The sequence below is a fragment of the Lepus europaeus genome, unplaced genomic scaffold (genome assembly GCF_033115175.1).
Source record: "Lepus europaeus isolate LE1 unplaced genomic scaffold, mLepTim1.pri SCAFFOLD_541, whole genome shotgun sequence".
NCBI classification, from domain to species: Eukaryota; Metazoa; Chordata; class Mammalia; order Lagomorpha; family Leporidae; genus Lepus; species Lepus europaeus.
Genome location: NW_026909419.1, coordinates 5,613 through 25,258, shown reverse-complemented (window position 1 = coordinate 25,258; position 19,646 = coordinate 5,613). Strand labels below are relative to the sequence as shown.

The 19,646-nt window shown below is 44.3% G+C and overlaps 1 protein-coding gene across 4 annotated transcripts in view; it reads right to left on the bottom strand.

The window, feature by feature from the left end:
* The window catches only part of LOC133755506 (ankyrin repeat and LEM domain-containing protein 2-like), a 33,522-nt gene extending 29,417 nt beyond the window's left edge, over positions 1-4,105 (bottom strand). For 3 of the 4 annotated variants that reach the window (XM_062185619.1, XM_062185620.1, XM_062185621.1), the window contains exon 1: positions 3,925-4,105. In XM_062185619.1, coding sequence (XP_062041603.1) covers positions 3,925-4,105 — 181 coding nt within the window. Of the gene's footprint in view, positions 1-1,031; positions 2,473-3,924 lie in introns of those variants that run through there. The other variant, XM_062185622.1, reaches the window with a different exon arrangement.
* Positions 4,106-19,646: the final 15,541 nt, after the last annotated feature.

The following is a 19,646-nucleotide window of genomic DNA, read 5'->3' as shown; positions in this document are numbered from 1 at the left end:
CTTCTCAGGTTGTAATGAGAAATCAGTCCAAATAAACACATTCAAACCTGTATCACTGTGTCTGACAGCTATTGGGCTATGCAGGAACACAGGTTTAGTAATCTCTGAGAATAAGTATTTAACATGCTAGAAAGTCAAGTTGAAACTTTTAACGAGTACTCTGTTTCCAGTATTTTTAATCATTAAGATAAGAGCCTGCTTTCATGCATACAAGGAAGCCAAGGACAAAGCAGAACAGTCTGGTGAGCAGTGGGAGTAGAAAGGTGTGGGGAACAGCACTTTTTTTATTTTTAAGATTTTCATTTATTGACAGGTAGAGTTAGACAGTGAGAGAGAAAGACAGAAAGAAAGGTCTTCCCTCCACTGGTCCACTCCCCAAATGGCCTTAATGGCCAGCGCTGTGCCGATCCGAAGCCAGGAGCCAGGTGCTTCTTCTTGGTCTCCCATGCAGGTGCAGGAGCCCAAGCACTTGGGCCATCCTCCACTGCCTTCCCAGGACACAGCAGAGAGCTGGACTGGAAGAAGAGCAACTGGGACTAGAAACCAGCACCCATATGGGATACCGGTGCCGCAGATGGAGAATTAACCTAGTGCACCACAGTGCCGGCCCCGGAACAGCACTTTTGACTGCAAGTGTTTTAAGGTCCTTTCAGAAACATATTGGTAATTCATATACTCAAAAATCAAAGGGCCAGCACTGTGCCTGCAGTGCCGGCATCCCATATGGGTGCCAGTTTGAGTCCCAGCTGCTCCACTTCTTATCCAGTTCTCTGCTAAGGCCTGGGAAAGCATTAGAAGATGGCCCAAGTCCTTGGGCCCCTGCACCCATGTGGGAGACCAAAAAGAGGCTCCTGGCTCCTGATCAGCCCATCTCCAGCTGTTGTGCCATTTGGGGAGTGAACCAGAGGATGGAAGACCTCTCTCTCTCTCTGCCTCTCCTCTGTGTAACTCTGCCTTTCAGATAAATGAATCTTAAAAAAAAAAAAAAAAAAAATCAAGTAAATAAACTCAATACAAACCAAAACATGCACCTTGGTATATATGAGTAACACGGTAGTGTACGTGGATATTACTCTAAGTAGTTCTGGACAGAGTAGGTGAGCAGGTACTCCAAAGCTAACCAGCACCTGATACAGTCCAGCAATGCACTCTGCACAGTGGTCTGGCTCGGGAGTTCTGCAGCTCTTCCATGTGTACACTGAGGGCGAAGCAAAAGTGAGCTCCTCGCTGGGGGAGTCAAGAAAAGGGGTCAGGATGAGCATGTGGCACCGTGGTTACGACACCACATCCCATATCAGAGGCTCTCAGTAAGTCCTGTCTCCACTCTGACCCAGCTTGCTGTCGATGTGCCTCTGGGCGGCAGCTGGTGACAGCTCATGTACCTGGGTCCATCCACACAGGAGGAGTACCTGGAGTGATCCTGGCTCCTAGCTCCTGGCTTTTGGCCTGGTCCAGCCATTGCAGGCATTTGGGGAATGAACTGGAAGTTCTTTCTTCTGCCTGTCTCTATGCCTATCAAGTAAATAAATTTTTAAAAACAAAAATCTTTAAGAAGCTGACACTGACACAACACCTTGAACCTCCCGGGCTGTGGGCAAATTGCTTCTCATAGTGTCAGTTTCACTTCTACAGGTTTCCTTTTAGGTGCTCAATTAGTTGTCACAGATCAGGGAGAACATATTTGTCCCTTTGGGACTGGCTTATTTCACTCAGCATGATGTTTCCAGATTCCTCCATTTTGTTGCAAATGACTGGATTTCATTTTTTAGTGCTGTGTAGTATTCCATGGTGTACATATCCCATAATTGCTTTATCCAGTCTTATGTTGATGGGCATTTAGATTGATTCCATGTCTTAGCTATTGTGAATTGAGTGCAATAAACACTGAGGTGCAGATAGCTCTTTTATTTGCCAATTTAATTTCCCTTGGGTAAATTCCGAGGAGTGGCTGGCTGGGTTGTATGGCAGGGTTACATTCAGGTTTCTGAGGAATCTTCAAACCGTCTTCCATTGCAGCTTTACCAGTTTGCATTCCCACCAACAGTGGATTAGTGTGGTTTTTCCCCCACATCCTCACCAGCATCTGTTGTTAGTTGATTTCTGTATGTGAGCCATTCTAACCGGGGTGAGTGTGTATCTGTGCCTAGTTCTGTGGCAGTGTGTGTGACCATCACCATCGTCACAACACCAAAGCACAGAAATGTCCATCCCCACAAAGACCTCTCTCCTATTGCCCTTCACAGTGATACCCATCTCCTCCGTGGGCCCCAGCCCCTGGCAACCACAAATTTGTCGTCTAGAATTTTTCACTGTAAGAACGCTATACAAACGGAATCCAGTACACACCTACAGTACTGTTCCTTCTCACTCTGCACTGGGCCCTTGAGACCCAACCACCCTGAGGAGCAGCACCTGTGGTCAGAACAGGTCTGTTTAGCCATTCACCCCTAGAGCGACATGCACATATGAGATTTCGTGTGAAGAAAATTTTCATTTCTCTACAACAAAGCTCAGGAGTGCAGGGCAGGTTTAACTTGAGAAATGGCCAGACTGGTTTCTAGAGGGGCCGCACCACTACTGCACTCTGCTGACTGGAAATGCGCTATGTCTACAGTTCAGCCTTTACTGCAGGTGTGTGTGCTAGTTCATCGCGGCTGTATTCTGTATTTCCTCAGAGAAGAAGGACACCAGAGACCTTCTCAGATATGTTCACTTGCTCTGCACTAGTCTTCCACTCTAAGCCTATGACTCCAAAATGAAAAGTCAAAGCGAAATTCTCATTGGAAACCCCCCACAGCCTCCTGCGTCTCGGGGCTTCCCTACCAGCCGACGAGCATGGTTCAGTGCCAGCCTCCGGTGCTGCACGCTGCGTCTGCGGCACCATGCTGACGACGCAAACGACAGACAAATGTGCTGTTTCTTCAGGGTGCTGCCTGGGGCACGCACTGAAGTGCAGGGGTCCAGCTGTGCTTGGGGTCCCAGCATCCCATACTGGAGTCCTGGGTTCAAGTCCCAGCTCAGCTTCCAATCCAGTTTCCTGCTACCCTGCAGGCTGGGCGGCAGCAGGTAGGTTCCAGGAGGTGAGTCCCTGCCCCGTGGGGGAGGCCTGGCTTTGACCTGGCACAGCCCTAGCTAGGACAGGCGCGTGGGGATCGAATCAGCCGGCGAAGAGATGTCTCTCCTCTCGCTTCTCTGCCTTTCCCGTCAATAAAAGTGCAAAGGCGCCGCCAGAAGCTTTCCCAAGGGGACAAGAGAGGCAAAACTCAGCAGGACGAAAGCTGCACCGGCCCCGGCGCCAGCCACACGCGACCCCAGCAAGACGCCCACCAGCCGCGGGGGTCCCCCAGCCTCCCGGACAACCTCCCGAAGCCCCAGGCGAGTGTCGCTGCCCGTGCCCCGCGAACACGGAAGCGGCTGTCGCCTGGCCCCCTGGAGCGCGGGGAGGGGTTTCTCGGTGCAGCCGCGTTCTGAACGCACACCCGCACCTAGACACCCGCCCCCGAAGAGCCGGGGACGCGTCACGCAGCCGCCTCCCGACAGCCCCGCGTGGACGGCGAGCGCGGGCACCGGGCCTCGAACCAGGCCCTGGCGCCTCTCGCGGCTCCCGGCCACCAGCGACCTGGCTCAGAGCGCCTCACTCCCGCCGCTCGCGTCCACGCAGCACTCCGGGTCGGCGCCGACACCCCAGCGACACGCGCCGCGCCCGGCTCTCCCGCACCGGCTCCAGCGCGGTGGCCGCAAGGGCCTCTCCGGGGCGAGCCCGCCCGGCTTCCGGCGCGGCGGGGTCCAACCGCTCTTCCCCGCGCCCGGGGTGGGTACGGAGCGGGAGGCGGGCGCGGGCCCGGGCCCAACAGCTCCAAGCACCGCACCCAGACGCCGGGAGGCGGGCGAGGGCGCGGGGCCCACCCGGCCGGCCCGACTCACCTGGGTCCGGCGCGGCAGCCGCACAGGGCTGCGGGGCCGGGGTCCCGCCGCGGCCCAGGCCCCGTGGCCGCTTCTCCAGCCGCCGCACCAGCCAGCGCACCGCGAGGAGCAGCACCGAGGCGCCCAGCAGCTCCCAGGCCAGCGCCGCCCACTCGGTCGCCGCCAGCCGCGGCCACAGCATCGCCGTAGCCGCCGCCGCCGCCGCCGCCGCCGCCGCCGCCGCCGAGGAGCCCGGGGACCTGCGTCGCCCGCGCGCGCCGGGGCTGTCCGCGCCACTGCCTGGCGGCGCCGCGCGCGGGAGCGGCTGGCGCGGGGCGGGGCCGGCGCCTGCGGAGCCGGGCGTCCGCCCCCTCCCCCGGGGGCCCGGCGCAGGGGCGCGGCCGCGGCCCCCACCCCAGGCGACGCGGGGCGGGCCAGCGCGCCGGCAGGCACTGGTGCGGGCAGCCCGGCGTAGGGGTCCTGACTCGGGCGCGGCGCAGGCTCGCGACGTGGAACTCCGCGGCCGGTAAGTGGCGGGGAGCGCGGCGGCCTGCGGCCTGGGGGGCCTGGCCAGGTCCTGAGAGCCGAGCGGTTTCCGCAGACCCGGGGGCCACCGGCCGGGCCGCAGGGCTCGCTGGAGGCCTGCGGGGATGGGCGGTGCGGGGCAGGGCCCGAAGTCGAGCGCGGGCCGCACGCAGGCCCCGGGCCCCGCAGCTGCTCCCGCCCGCGGCCGTGGCTGTCTGCTCCGGGGACGCGGTCAGCTCTGCGGGCCCCGCCTGTGGTGGGGCGTGCGGTTCTCGGTCCCGGGTGCTTGCCGAAGCTGTGAGACGCCCGATATCTTTTGACTACTTAAATAAAAGACCCCAAAGGTAGAATGGTGCTTGGTTTAACAAGAAGCCGTTCAGTGGCGCTGGGAGGCCACGGGGCACCTGGAGGAAGGGTCGGTCCATCCGAGGAGCGGCGAAGTGCGGGTTAAAATCACGGAGGGGCGGCTCTGGCGCGGCGGGCTCGGCCTCCCCTGCGGCGCCGGCTCCCTGCTGATGGCCCAGGGCCTTGGGTCCCGGAGGAAACTCCTGGCTCCGGCAGTCTGGGGAGTGACAGCGGATGGAAGACCCCTGTCTCTCCCTCTCTAGCTCTGCCTCTCATACAAATAAAGTCGTTAAAAAAAAATCACAAGGAGGTCCTGCTTTCCACCCACCAGAATGGCAAGAATTGGGAGACTGGCGGTATCAGATTTTGGGAGTGTGCAGCAGCTTCGGGGTCTCACACGTTGCTGGGGGGACCGGAAGACGCACTGGCCACTTTGGGAAACAGTAAGGCAGTTCCTTGGTTTGGGCTGAATGTGTCCCCCACCTCCCCCAAATCCACATATTGGGATCCTCACTCCAAGGGGACGATCGTGAGATATGGGAGGTGATTAGGTCATGGGGCAGAGTCCTAATGAGTAGGTTTAGTGCCCACATAAAAGAAGCCCAAGTGAGACCCCAGCACACAGCAAAGTGCCATCTCTGGGCCAGGAAGCAGGCTCTCAGCCAGACACCAGGCCTGCTGGACTCACCCAGAACAACTGTAAGAAATTGTTCTTTGTGCTTAGAAAAAGACAGAGAGAGATCAATCTTCCGTCTGCTGGTTTGCTCCCCAAATGGCTGCAGCAGCCAGGGCTGGGCCAGGCTCCCCCCAGGAGCCTGGAACTGTCTCCGTCTCCCAGGGGAGTGGCAGGAACCCAAGTGCCTGGGCCATCATCTGCCTTCCCAGACACGTCAGCCCAGAAGCTATAGATTGGAGTATGGAGTAGCCAGTACGGCAGCCAGGCACTCTCACATGGAATGCAGGCGTCTCCAGCAACAGCTTAGCCCACTGTGTCACAACGCCTGCCCCAGTTCCGTTTGCTGTGTTTACGGTGCTTTGTCCCAGGACCCTGGACAGACTGAGACCATCGCCCTGTGGCTCAGCTCTGCATCCCTAGGCATTTTCACCCAAGAAGCATGGAAATGGAACTCTATAGGTTTGCTCACAACGTTCACAGCAGGAAGATGGATGAACAGGTCGTGGGGTTGTGTGATGGAGTCCCACGCAGGAGTGAGTGTCGTGGCTCAGTGTGTTAAGCTGCCTCCTGGGTGCCTGCATCTCACATGGGAGTGCCCGCTGTTCAGCTTCTAATTCCGATGCAGCTGGGAAGAAGTAGGTGGTGGTTTGCGTACTTGAGCCCCTGCCACCCACTGTGGGAGGCCCAGATGGAGCTCCTGGCTCGCCCACCTGCAACGAGTAAACCCACAGATGGAAGCCCACTCTGTCACTCTGCCTTTCGAATAAATCTTGAAAGAAGCCAAACACAAGAGTGTGCACATTCCGTGGTTCTGTGTACATGGGTCCAGGAGGGGCAGAGTTCATGGCGACAGAAATCGAAACAGCAGCTCCTGCTGACAGGGCTGCCTGGGCTAGGCATGCGGGGTCCTGTCGGGCGTCCACGTTCATCTGAACTCATCGAGCTGTACCCTTAAATCTGTGTTAAGTCTGTATCTTTGTAGTGTAAATTATGCCTGCGTTTTAAGAAGTAGAGGCCTTGCCACCTGTCGAGTGTATGCATGTATCTCTTTGTTGTAATGATTTCATTTCCTTTGGATGTAAATCCAGTACTGGAACTAGATCACAAGGGAGTCCCACTTTTAGTTTTTGAGGAGCTGTTATATTGTATTCTGCAGTGGTTGTACTAATTTACATTCCCATCAGCAGTATTCAGGAGGTACCCTTTCACTGCATCCTCATTAGCACTGATATTTTTGTTCTTTTAATAATAGACTTCATAACTAGGTTATGATATCTTATTGTGATTTTAATTTGCATTTCCTTATTGATTAGTAATGTGAACATTTTTCATATATATGATTCATTTTGAGAAGCATCTACCCAAATAACTCACCCATTTTTAAGTTAGATGATGATGATTACTATTTTTGCTGATGAGTTGCTTGAATTATTTATATATTCTATATATTAACCCTTTTAATGACTTACAAAATTTTTTCCCATTCTGCAGATTCTCTTCGCTCTATTAATCCTTTGCTGTGCAAAAACATCTGGATCTGCTATGAATCAGTTTGTCTTTTTTTTTTTTTTTTTGGTCTTTGCTTTTGTGATGTTTTGCCTCCATAATGCCTTGCCTTGTTTCTCCCAAGTTTTTCTTTTAGAATTCTCTGTTTGGTTCTTGTTTTTAATGATTTCTAGCTCTTCATTCAATTTTTCATTCAGATCATGAATTGTTTTCCTCATTTAATTGAATTGTCTACATATATTCTCTTGCATTTAACTGAGTTTGCTTAGGATCATAATTTTTAACTTTCTTGTCTTGTTAGACATTCTGTAGATTTTTTGATGTTACATCCTGTTTGTGGTGAATTACTGCATTCCTTTGAAATTTTCATGCATTTTTTCTGGCTTTCTGTTTTTTTATTGATGTATTTCAAGATAATTTTAAATTTACAAGTGAAAAGCTATTAGATAGTAATTCAAGGAGTTTCCATATAACTCTTCTAACTTTTTCATGTTTCTTGAATTCCTGTGATGATGTCTACATACCTAGCATAACAACCACCTCTTCCAATTTTATAGAGTAATTTTCAAAAGAAAAGTCTTTTTTCAGTTAGACAGGACATATGGTTTCAGTTGGGTAGGTGTGTTGGCTTTGGTTCTGAGTGAGCACAGACACGCAAGTTCAATGTGATTTATTCAGCTATAATCAATGCCCATAATGCCAGCAGATGGCTCAATGGTCTGTTCTGGAGATGTTTGTGGTGGTAGTGGAGCAACATGCAGACATGGGCTAGGAAGCACGCATGACAATAGGCCATTAAGAGGTGAATTGTGATGGGGGTGGCAGCAGTCAGGACACCAGGTAAGTTGGCCACAAAAGGACACAATATTGGATACTGATGGCAGCGTAGCCTCTGCTGGCAGAAGCTGCAATGCTTGGGTCATGGATCTCAGAGAGATGACCTCTGACCTTGTGATGGAAGTGGAGTAGTTGAAACACTGAAACTGCTATTCACCTGTGACCCCCAAAAGAGCGTGTTCTCAGGACCCATAGAGGTGACGATTGGTGGCACTGGGCTCTCTGGTGATGTCAGATCTGATCCTGAAGCTGGGAGCAATAAAAGCCAAGTCCTCATGGCAATGAGATCTTTGGTGGTAGCCACCATGAATCTGGAGCTGGCACTTGGAAGGCACGTTCCCTGCTTTCAGAGATGGAAGTTCTAATGGCACTGGGGCCTCTGGTGGTGACACTCATGAATCCAGGCTGCCTTCAGGTCCTAGGGCAGGACACACTGCAGCAGTTGCTCCATTTTTAAATGGCAAATATGTTGTAACCGTTTTAATTCTGGAGGATGACAGAGGACCCAATGTGAGTTTCCTTCTTTGCAGCAAAGCACTTTGCTTGTTCCCAGGCAGCTCCTTAAACTGAATTCAAGCCTGTGAGAACCACAGAATACTTCTACATTTAGATGGCTATTCTATTTTTTTGTTGGATAGGTAGAGTTATAGACAGTGAGAGAGAGATAGAGAGAAAGGTCTTCCTTCCGTTGGTTCACCCCCCCAATGGCTGCTATGGCTGATGCGCTGCGCCAATCTGAAGCCAGGAGCCAGGTGCTTCCTCCTGGTCTCCCATGAGGGTGCAGGGCCTAAGGACTTGGGCCATCCTCCACTGCCTTCCCGGGCCACAGCAGAGAGCTGGACTGGAAGAGGAGCAACCAGAACTAAAACCTGGCGCCCATAAGGGATGCCAGCACTGCAGGTGGAGGATTAACCAAGTGAGCCACGGCGCCGGACCCTAGATTCTATTATATAGCAATGATGGGTTCTAGTGGGACCTTTTGACTTACATTTTCCCAACAATGTAGAACTTGGAACTGACAGAGGAGACAGGAACATAGTTGCACCAATGTTTGTTGTCTCTATTCTGCCATCCCGAGTGGTATTGACATTTACATTTTTTTTTTTTTGACAGCCAGAGTGGACAGAGAGAGAGAGGCAGAGAGAAAGGCCTTCGTTTGCTATTGGTTCACCCTCCAATGGCCGCCACGGTCAGCGCGCTGCCGCCGGCGCACCGCGCTGATCCAAAGCCAGGAGCCAGGTGCTTCTCCTGGTCTACCATGCGGGTGCAGGGCCCAAGGACTTGGGCCATCCTCCACTGCACTCCCGGGCCATAGCAGAGAGCTGGCCTAGAAGAGGGGCAACTGGGACAGAATCCAGAGCCCCGACTGGGACTAGAACCCAGTATGCCGGCACTGCTAGTTGGAGGATTAGCCTGTTGAGCCACGGCACCGGTGACAGTTACATTTTTTCTCACTACCTCACTGTACCTGGTATTCCCCTTCAGTAACTCTATTTGAAGTACAGTCATTTGTTTCCCTCATTCTCTATGGAGGAGGTGAGCACTGGGTATGTCTATTCAGCCGGCTGGAATCCAGTCTGCACAGTATTGTTTTGTGACACTGGGCAACACCAGTGAGCTGCACATCCCAGTCAGCCCTATGACCACAACATTAACTCCTGGGACTCCACAGAAGGCTATGTTGCTAAGTAATGTTATTTACAAGTTAGGTTGTTATATCTATTTTGGACCTGTTATATTTTCATCTTATGATGGGTTTATGAGAAATAACTTCATTAATTAGTGGGGTCCATCAGTAACCTATGTGAGGTCTGTGTGTAGATGGATTAGAGATAAATGAGAGGTGGGGAAAGAGAACTAGAGATGTAAATTTCTCCTGGGAGCAAAGATTCTGCATCCGTTACTTTATTCATAGAGACTGTATGGAACACAACTACCGTGGATAAGAGAATTGATTATATTGTTTTAAATTTTACTGTATTTACTGAAGACAAAGAAACAAAGAGAGAGAACTCTCATCCTCTTGTTTACTCCCCAAATACCCTTAATGGCCAAGGCTAGGTTGGATTCAGGTTTGGAATCAAGAAATCAATCCAGGTCTTCCACATGAGTGGCAAGGATCCAAGTATCTGGGTCATGATTGCTGTCTCCCCAGGATCTGCAGCAGGAAGCTGGAGGCAGGAGTCAGAGCTGAGTATCAAACCTAGGAAGTCTGATAGGGGATGCAGACATCTTTATTTGAATTTTAACCAGTTGGCTAAAAAGCCATCCCTGACTATATAATTTTTTAACATTGTGTGCCCTTAGAAAACCTCTTAATAATAAACTGATTTAGAATATAACCCAAATATTTGTTACTTTCATTCTAGAAGAAGGTATAATGTGAGTGTTAAATGACAATGTGCTTCACACAAGTGACAGAGAAATTTACCTTTCATTATGAAATGGGTCATTTTCCCATATTTGTGACATGAAAAAATTGTGTCAGAGTGCATTTGTTGCTTGGATAGATAACTTTTTAAAATTAAAACATGGTGGAAAAATCTAGTGCTCCAGTTTCTGATAATAAGCATTATCAGATTCTGTCACATTCCAATTACTTAAGTAATCAAAATCATAAATAAAATTACAATGTCCATAAGACATCTTCAATGCACTGTCATAATGTATTTTGTGAAAATAGATACAACACATATCATCCTTATGCTTGGAGTGATTAACAATAACTGCAACTGTATAATTAGATGTAACTAATGCAATTTTTAAAATCCCGTTATTTAAAATCAAATATAAGAAATGCCCAGAGGTTTCTATGAATTAAAAGAATATGCTTTTTAATCTGAAAGATACTTGAACCTAATACTCTCACTTTAGTCTTTATGATCAAAATACCTCAGAAGGAATAGAATAAACTTAAGTTCTAAGTTAAAGATTGTGATCTCAAGCAATAGATTCTGAAAAATAAGTCATGATAACTTAAAAATAATTTTTCTGAGTTAGATATGAGACTCTCAGGGAAGATCACAAGATATACCAGGCAATGCAAACTGCAGCTAAACTGTAATCGTAAAACATCTCAGAGATACGCTAAGCAAAATCAGCTGCTGAATACTTATGTGCCTACACATTATCGTGCATTTTAAACTAAACGATGGTTACAGAACTGATGGAAAGAAAGAAATTTCAAAAAAAGTCAATAGCTCATCTGGGCAAAAATAGTTTCCCATTCAGAATGACCTTCTAGTCTAACAGCTGTTCTTGCTCTTTTTCTTCTGCCTCAGGTATCTAATTTTTATCCAGAAAAATATGTGTTAAATACATGCATGCTTATTTTAAAATAAGGGAAAATGTATCAATGAGAATATATATCTTATTATTTCTGAATTATTATTATAAATATTATTGTTATTTTTTATCAAACAGTAGCACATCTTGGTCTTGTGATCCTGATTTTGCTGAGTCATAATATTTTCAGGAGCTCTGAAAATAGATGTAAATAGCTAAAATAATCACATTGGAAGAAACTAGAAGTCAGGATTAGAATGTAATTCTTTTTTCTGCAACAATAAAATTTATAGAAAAAGGCACAAAATCAAGGGTACAGATACCTAAATAAAGTTATGTAACTCTCACACTGGTCAGGGGACCTGAGGACAACTACTGGGATTCTTTTTTTTTTTTTCAATATGGATGCAAACGTTCAAGAATAATGAGACTTATTTCTTTTCTGAAATCACCCATACAAATAGAATCCTATGGATATCAATGCAGGAAATAGAACTTGACATTATTTAAAATAACATGAGCTAGTTCTTGGGCTCTGTGGATTTTCCACAGAATTGGACAAAATGAAAGTGAGAAAGCACCTTGACATTAACTAAGGCTGTGAGAGAGTTTTTAAGAAGAAGCTCAGTATTAAAAATTCTGCCATCACTAATAGTGGAAGTATTCAAAATTCAGCTTACTTGAACTCTGTGTCAGGATATTTCTACTAAACTACTATGCTTCCTTGAAATAACTCTGGAACACAAACAAATTTCATAAATATATTAGCATTTCATTATGGAAGAACATATTATTATATGCATTGAAATACACTTTGGCTCATGTCCCTTAAAAGTCAACGTCTAACCAAAAATGTCTCATAAATACAACAGTAAGCTTATCTTTCAACAGTAAGGTGAGCATCCAAATTTATCCTTTAACAAAGAGAATTGTACTACTTTCCAATCCTAAGAATTATAAACAAGGAAAATATCAAAGAAAAAGGAAAATATACAATACTTCCATAAAATCATTATGTAAATACGCTGTGGTTGACAGAATAATGAGTCCACCAAAAATGCCCTTGTTCTAGATGCTAGAAGCTGCAAGTATGTTAGCTTCAGGGATGGGGAACTTTTTTATGCCAATGGCCTTTTGGATATTATAATATTATTCATGGGCCATACAAAATTATCATATCAAATTAGCCTGCCATAAAGTTATTGAATTTAGAGTCTGACCTGCAGTTACCTCGGCAGGGCCAGAACAAATTATTTTGCAGGCCTTATACAGTCCAACAGCCATGTGTTCCATAGCCCTGCTTATAGGAGATTCTGCTGAAAGATTTCTCACTAAAGTATAGATCAAGAAATGAATGCCCACTTTCAACATAGTCTGGAATTCCTAACCAGAGAAATTGGGCAAGGGAAAGAATCAAAGGCCATCCAATTTGGAAAGGAAGGAGTTAACTTATCACTGTTTGGATATGACATGATCTTATATCTAAAGAACCACAAAGACTCCATAAAAAACTACTAGTAGTAATAGTTGCAAATTCAGCAAAGCTTCAGGATGCAAATTCAATGTAAATAAATATCATTATGATATACTAATAGCACATTATCTGAAATCAAGAACATAATCCCACCTCTACTAGTTAACAAAATTAAAATAATAATAAAATAGAGAAAAGTGTAACCAAAGATATAAAATATCTCTACAATGAAAACTGAAAAGCACTGATGGAAAACATTAAGAGGACACAGGGAAATGGAAAGATACTCCATGTTTAAAGATTTGAAGAATCAATATCTATAACATGTCTGTACCACACAAAAGCATTTTACAAAATCAGTGCAGTCCCTATCACAACTCCACTGACATTTTCCACAACACTAGAAAAAATTACTGAAACAATTATGAAACCACAAAAGACCCCAAATGACAAAGCAGGAAACATTCCATTACCTGACTTTTAATTATGTCACAAAGCTACAGTAATTGAAAGAGTATAAAGACTGACCCATAGACAGTGGAATGGATTGGGGACCCCATAAGTAAACTAACACAACTACAGAGAACTGATCTTTAACAAAAGTGCCAAGAAACATGCATTGGAATATGTATGGTCTTTGCAATAAACAGTGCTAAGAAGATTGTATATACACATAAAGAAGAATGAAATAAGACCCCAATCTTTTAGCATGTACAAAAATCAACTAAAAATGTAAATGTATAACCTGAAATGTTGAAACTTCTAGTAAAAAGCATAGGGAAAACACTTCAAGACATTGGAATGAGCAAAAATTTTCTGAATCAGACCCCAAAACCAGAGTAAACAGAACCAAATGTAGACAAATTGAATTTCATCAAACTAAGGAATTTTTGCACAGCAAAGGAAGCAATCAGCAGAGTGAAAAGACAACCTAAACAATGGTAGAAAATGTTTGCAGACCATACATCTTAAAAATATCAAAAATATTTAAGAAAAAAGTAGGAAAATATCTGTAATAGTCTAATAGAAGATGAGCAGTGGATCAGTAGACAAATCTCAAAGGAAGATACACAAACTGCCAAAAGTTACCTAAAAAGTATGCTTAGCATAACTCATCCTCAGGAAAATGCAAATCAAAATTATAGTGCCATACCACTTCTCTCCAACTAGATTGGCTATTATCCAAGAGACAAAAAGATAACAAGTAGAGAAAAGGGAATGCTTGCACCCAGTGGTGGGCTGTAAATCAGTATGGAATTGTCTCAGAAAACTAAAATTAGAACTACGATATGATCCAGCAATTCCACTCCTGGGTACATATCCAAGGAAATAAGATTCACCTGATGAAGAGATCATCAGTACTTCTGTGTTTATTGTAGCATTAATTATGATAGCCAAACAACAGAAACCATCTAAGTGTTCATTCACTGATGACAGGATACAGAAAAGTTGACATATATGCCTATTGAAATACTGCTCAGCAGTGAAAAAAAGAATGAAATCTTGTCATGTTTAACATTACAGTTGGAATTGGAGATCATTACGTTAAGTGAGCTTAGCCAGAAACCAGTGCTGTGGCTGTAGTTAGCTAAGCCTCTCCCTGTGGTGGCAGCACACCATATGGGCATTGCTTCATGTTTTAGCTGCTCCTCTTCCAATCAAGCTCTCTGCTACAGCTTGGGAAAGCAGTAGAAGATGGCCCAAGTGTTTGGGCCCCTGCATCCATGTGGGAGATCCAGAAGAAGCTCCTGGCTCCTGGCTTCATATTGGCTCAGCTCCGGACATTGCAGCCATTTGGGAATTGTCTGTAACTCTGCCTCCCACGTAGATCAATAAAATCTTTTTTAGAAAAGAAATTAGCCAGTGATGTAAAGACAAACATCGCATGATCTCATCCATATGTGAAGTCTTTCAAAAAATTATCTCATGTATGGAAGGCAGCTGTGCTCATCACTATACCACCAACGCTCATGCATGTTTAAAGAATACCAGAGGCTGAGGAGAAAGATGGGGAAGGAAGAATATAAAAAGGTTTATTAACAAGTACTAGGTTATTGACGAGATTGAAGTAAGAGTTTTGGGGATCCATTGCATAATGATTACTATAAATAATGTTAAAGCACAATATATTTCTATGTTGAAAACTGAAAAATGTTAAAATAAAGATATTCACAAGACAAAGGTTTTGAAAACAATGCTTCACCAATATTTGCTACTTTTGTGTATCATTAACAGTCAGTTTACTCTGAAATTTATTTTCAGGAATGTTCTTTTAAGCAAACAGCTTTGGAATGATAATGAATGACAGATGTATCTTAGTCCCATCTTCCTCCCAGGATTTATTTACATTCCACGATAATAAAGATAGAGCTAGGTCATGCTTCTCATTATGCAGACATAGATTCATTCCAGTGTAATAAAGACAGCTTCTCTTTTGATAGAAGACAATGAACAGTTTTCCAGTAAATCCAGTAGAAGACTGAGGTTTCCTAATCTCAGGGTTTTTCTTCTGTCATAATTAGCACTACTTGTTCAGGCAACACCTAGCCCTCTTTGCGATTCTATGTAGAAACTGAATTTCAAAGAACAAGAACAAGGTTTTCTTCTGGATACTGTGATTGCTATAGCAAACATTCTTCTCTGTTGGTATTGGACCCCAAAGCTTTGTGTTTCTTGTCATAATTTTTGAACCTTGACAGGCTAACTTGCTGGGTTGGTGTTAAGTAACATCTCTGCACTGTACAGTTCCTGAATTACCAAGGAGGGCATAAGAGAGGAAGAGATTGTCCAATCTATACTGAGGAGTATAAAACATTGTGATCATTACTGACCCTGCACTGGATCTTGAAGAAGGAGTGAAAATGCTGTGTTAGGGGTGGGAGCAGGTGCTTCTTTTTAATCTAAATATAATTTTTGTGAACTACAATGCCAAGGCAGCATTTTCAGTCTGGTAAATGGATATCAATGCCTAAAGATCAGCAAGTTTCAGTTATGAGGGGACTTATAAACATAAGCCAAGTCCTCTCTGTGGGCCCCAGACATTTAGGTATACACCCTCAAAACTCTTCCTCTTGACTCGAGTGATGTTCCAAATGTGAAGAATCAGACATAGAGTCACTGTTACATACGTGTTATACCTTACTTGTCTTCAGGTGTACAGGTAGGTAATGTTGAGAACCACTAATATAGAGTAGGCATCTTAGTAATTGCAAACTTGCATATTCAATCGTCAGAAAATACTCAGTGAATAGCTGTATAGAAGGAGTGAGTTAGAGATGTTGATTAGAGGTCTTCTAGATACTCAAAATCCAGGTGGAATTCATTAATGTTGCAAAGTCCTTCCTAATCACTAGCTCATCTGTGGCAATCCACAACCCTACTGAGATTTTCGTAAATTCCTGGGGCCCTTCCATTTTTATATAAGACCTTGTGTCTACACATGTTGTGAAGAGTTATCTTTCTAATCAGAATGTGTCCTTCCTAAAGGGGATGCTAATTTCACTATATTTTATCCAAAATGATACATTTGTTTTACAAGGGAATGATCTAAAAATTCAACGTAGCATTGCTATCATACATTTCTGCAAACCTTAGCAAATTGTACTGAAAAAAGAAGTTAATTGAACCTCAGTGCTAGTCTGAGTATTTTTATAGAAGAAGTTGACATACTTTGAGATTACCAGTAAAAATTCTTACCAGTATTATCAATATCTTTTCACTAGGATAATGGAACACAGAAAAATGGAAGAGCCTGTACTGGTATTATAGTCTCAACATTGGCTCTAAAGAATTCTTTCTGCATTGTAAATTTTCCAAGATGAAGAGATTTATTTCACAGGTCAAATAATTCCAGAGAGAAACCATGGCCCCACTACCCCTGCATAAAATTTTCTCCTTGAAGAACAAGAGTACATACATTGAATACTTAAAGTTGTATAACCAACTGCAGAACTCCTTTTGCATTTACTGAATTTTTCAAATTAACACGAGGCAGATGCTAAAGTATGTTCTGTTGATGTCTTCCAGAAGTTTTCGTAAGTGAAAAACATACACTCGAGGGTTTCATGAATGAAATAATCAAGAAATTGATTATTGTTACACTGCATGAAAGAATGGGTGGTGATTACATTTTGCTATGGGCTCAGTTTTATCCTCCAAGTTCATAGGCTGCAGCTCCCAGTGTGACTGCATTTTGAGATAGTCTGTAGGATACAAGTGGCATTAAATGAGGTCATGAGGTTATGGCCCTAATCCAATAGGACTGGAGGCCTCATTAGAAGGGGACATAAGGACACAGTGAGAAGGCAGCTGTTCATAAGCTGGGAAGAGAACACTTACCAGCAACAGAATCAATCAGCATCACGTGAGGAAATACATTTCTGTTGTTTAACTTGTAGAGTCCGTCGTATTTTATCACGGCAGACTGCCATATTATCGTTTGCTATTACAACACAATACCACAGACTGGATAGTTTATTTTTTAATTTTTTTAAAATTTTATTTAATGAACATAAATTTCCAAAGTACAGATTATGGATTACAATAGCTTTCACCCCCCCCCAACTTCCCTCCCACCCACAACACTCCCCTCTCCCACCCCCTCTCCTCTTCCATTCACATCAAGATTAATTTTCAATCATCTTTATATACAGAAGATCAATTTAGCAAATTTACAGTAAAGATTTCAACAGTTTGCACCCACACAGAAACACAAAGTGTAAAATACTATTTGAGTACTAGTTATAGCATTAATTAAACACCTAAGAATAATTGTGTATTAATTACAGAGTTCAACCAATAGTTTTAAGTAGAACATAAAAAATACTAAAAGGATAAAATATTATTAAGTTCTTTTTTTGTTTGTTATATAGTTATTATTTTTTATTTAATAAATGTGAATTTACAAAGTGCAACTTTTGTATTGTTGTGGCTTCCCCACCCCCAACCTCCCTCCCTCCTGTGGCCCTCCCCTCTCCTACTCCCTCTCCCATCACGCCCTTCATCTAGTTTCATTTTCAATTACCTTCATATACTGAAGATCAACTTAGTATATACTAAGCAAGGATTTCAACAGGCTGCCCTCACACAACCGTGCAAGGTATAGGGTATTGTTTGACTAGTAGTGTTTTTAAGTTTCATAGTAAAACACATTAGGGACAGAGATCCTACATGGGGAGCATGTACCCAGTGACTCCCGTTGTTGATTTAACAATTGGCACTCTTATTTATGACGTCAGCAATCACCCAAGACTCTTGCTATGAGCTGTCTAGGCTATGGAAGCCCCTTGAGTTCACCGACTCTGAACTTGTTTAGTCAAGGACATGTCACAGTGGAGGTTCCTTCCTCCCTTCAGAGAAAGGCGCCTCTCTCCTTGATGGCCTGTTCCTTCTGCTGGGGTCTTGTTCACCAGGATCTTTCATTTAGATTGCTTTTTGCCACCGTGTCATGGCTTTCCATGCCTGTGAGACTCTCATGGACCTTTTAGCCAGATCCGAATGCCCCAAGGGTTGATTCTGAGGCAGGAGTGCTGTTTTGGGCATTTGCCATTCTATGAGTCTGCTATGTGTCCTGCTTCCCCCACAGAATCATTCTTTCCCTTTTAATTCTATCCTTCATTATTTGCTTACACTGGTCTTATTTGTGAAAATCTCTTCGACACATACCCTATCTTTTTGATCGGTTATGTATTTATACTTATCACTTTACCAAGTGCGCTGGCATTGGTACCTGCCTCCTTGGTAAGATTGAGTTGAAAAGACTGGATAGTTTATAATACAAAGAAATATATTTCTCCCAGTTCTGGAGTCTGGTAATCCTAGATTCAAGGTGCCAGCAGGTTTTGTGTATGGTGATGGATGGGTGTCTGTTTCCAACATGGTGACGTATAAATTGCATTCTGCAGTGGGGAGGCACCCAGTTTCTCAGATGGGTGGAAAGTTGAAGTGGTATGGGTTGGCAGACTCAACCTGTTACAACAAAAACACTCTTAGCATGGCGCTTTAATCCATTCAGTAGAGTAGAGCGCTAGCTGAGTGATCACCTCTTAGCAGTTCTGTCGCTAATGCTGTTGCAGTGGGCATTAAGTTTCCAAGATTCGTTTTAGAAAGGACACTAAGTAAGATCGGAGTTAGTGAACTGAGGAGGCTTCCATAGCCTTGGCAGCTCATGACAAGAGCCTCAGGTGATTACTGACCTCATAAATAATAGTGTCAATTGTTAAATCAGCAGCAGGAGTCACTGTGCACCTGCCTACCATGTAGGACCTCTGTCCTTAATGTGTTGTACTATGGGAATTAATGGTGAAACTACTACTCAAACAGAGCTCTATACTTTGTGTGTCTGTGTAGATGCAGTCTGTTGAAATCTTTACTTAGTATATACTAAGTTGATCTTCTGTATATAAAGATAATTGAATATGAGTCTTGATGTAGAATGGGATGGGAGAGGGAGTGGGAGATGGGATGGTTGTGGGTGGGAGGGAGGTTATGGGGGGAAAAAGCTGCTATAATTCAAAAGTTGTACTTTGGAAATTTATATTTATTAAATAAAAGATGAAAAGGAAAAAAAGGACATTTTCAAACCGCAGTGTAGGCAGAGCAGGTGAAGACAGCATTTGTTTCCCAAGTCTTCATCTGCTGACAGACGTTAATGGCTCATTGAGTTTCACACTGAGAGTACCTTAATTCTTAATAGTCTGTGGAAAAGATAAATACATAATTTCTTAGCTCAAACTGAAATTCATAGGTATCTATGACTCAGTGCAGGCTGGTGCTGTTGTAGGCATCCGGAGGAGTGAACCAGCAGATAAAGATTTCTCTCTCTCTTTCTCTCTCCCTTGCTAATAAAAAAATTATATTATATAATTATACATATAATTATATAATATAATTATATATTATATTATATATGTGACTTCTAAATAAAATTGTCATAAAAGTATTTATTTTTATTTTGCCTTTCTCTATGTCACTTTACTTACTGTTATAGGTTTGTATGATTTTCTATTGCCTCAAATGACTTTTCTTCCTCCTCTTTGAAGAAGTTTTCTTGTTCTTACTAATCATTCAATAAGGGAAGTTAACTTACATTGGCTG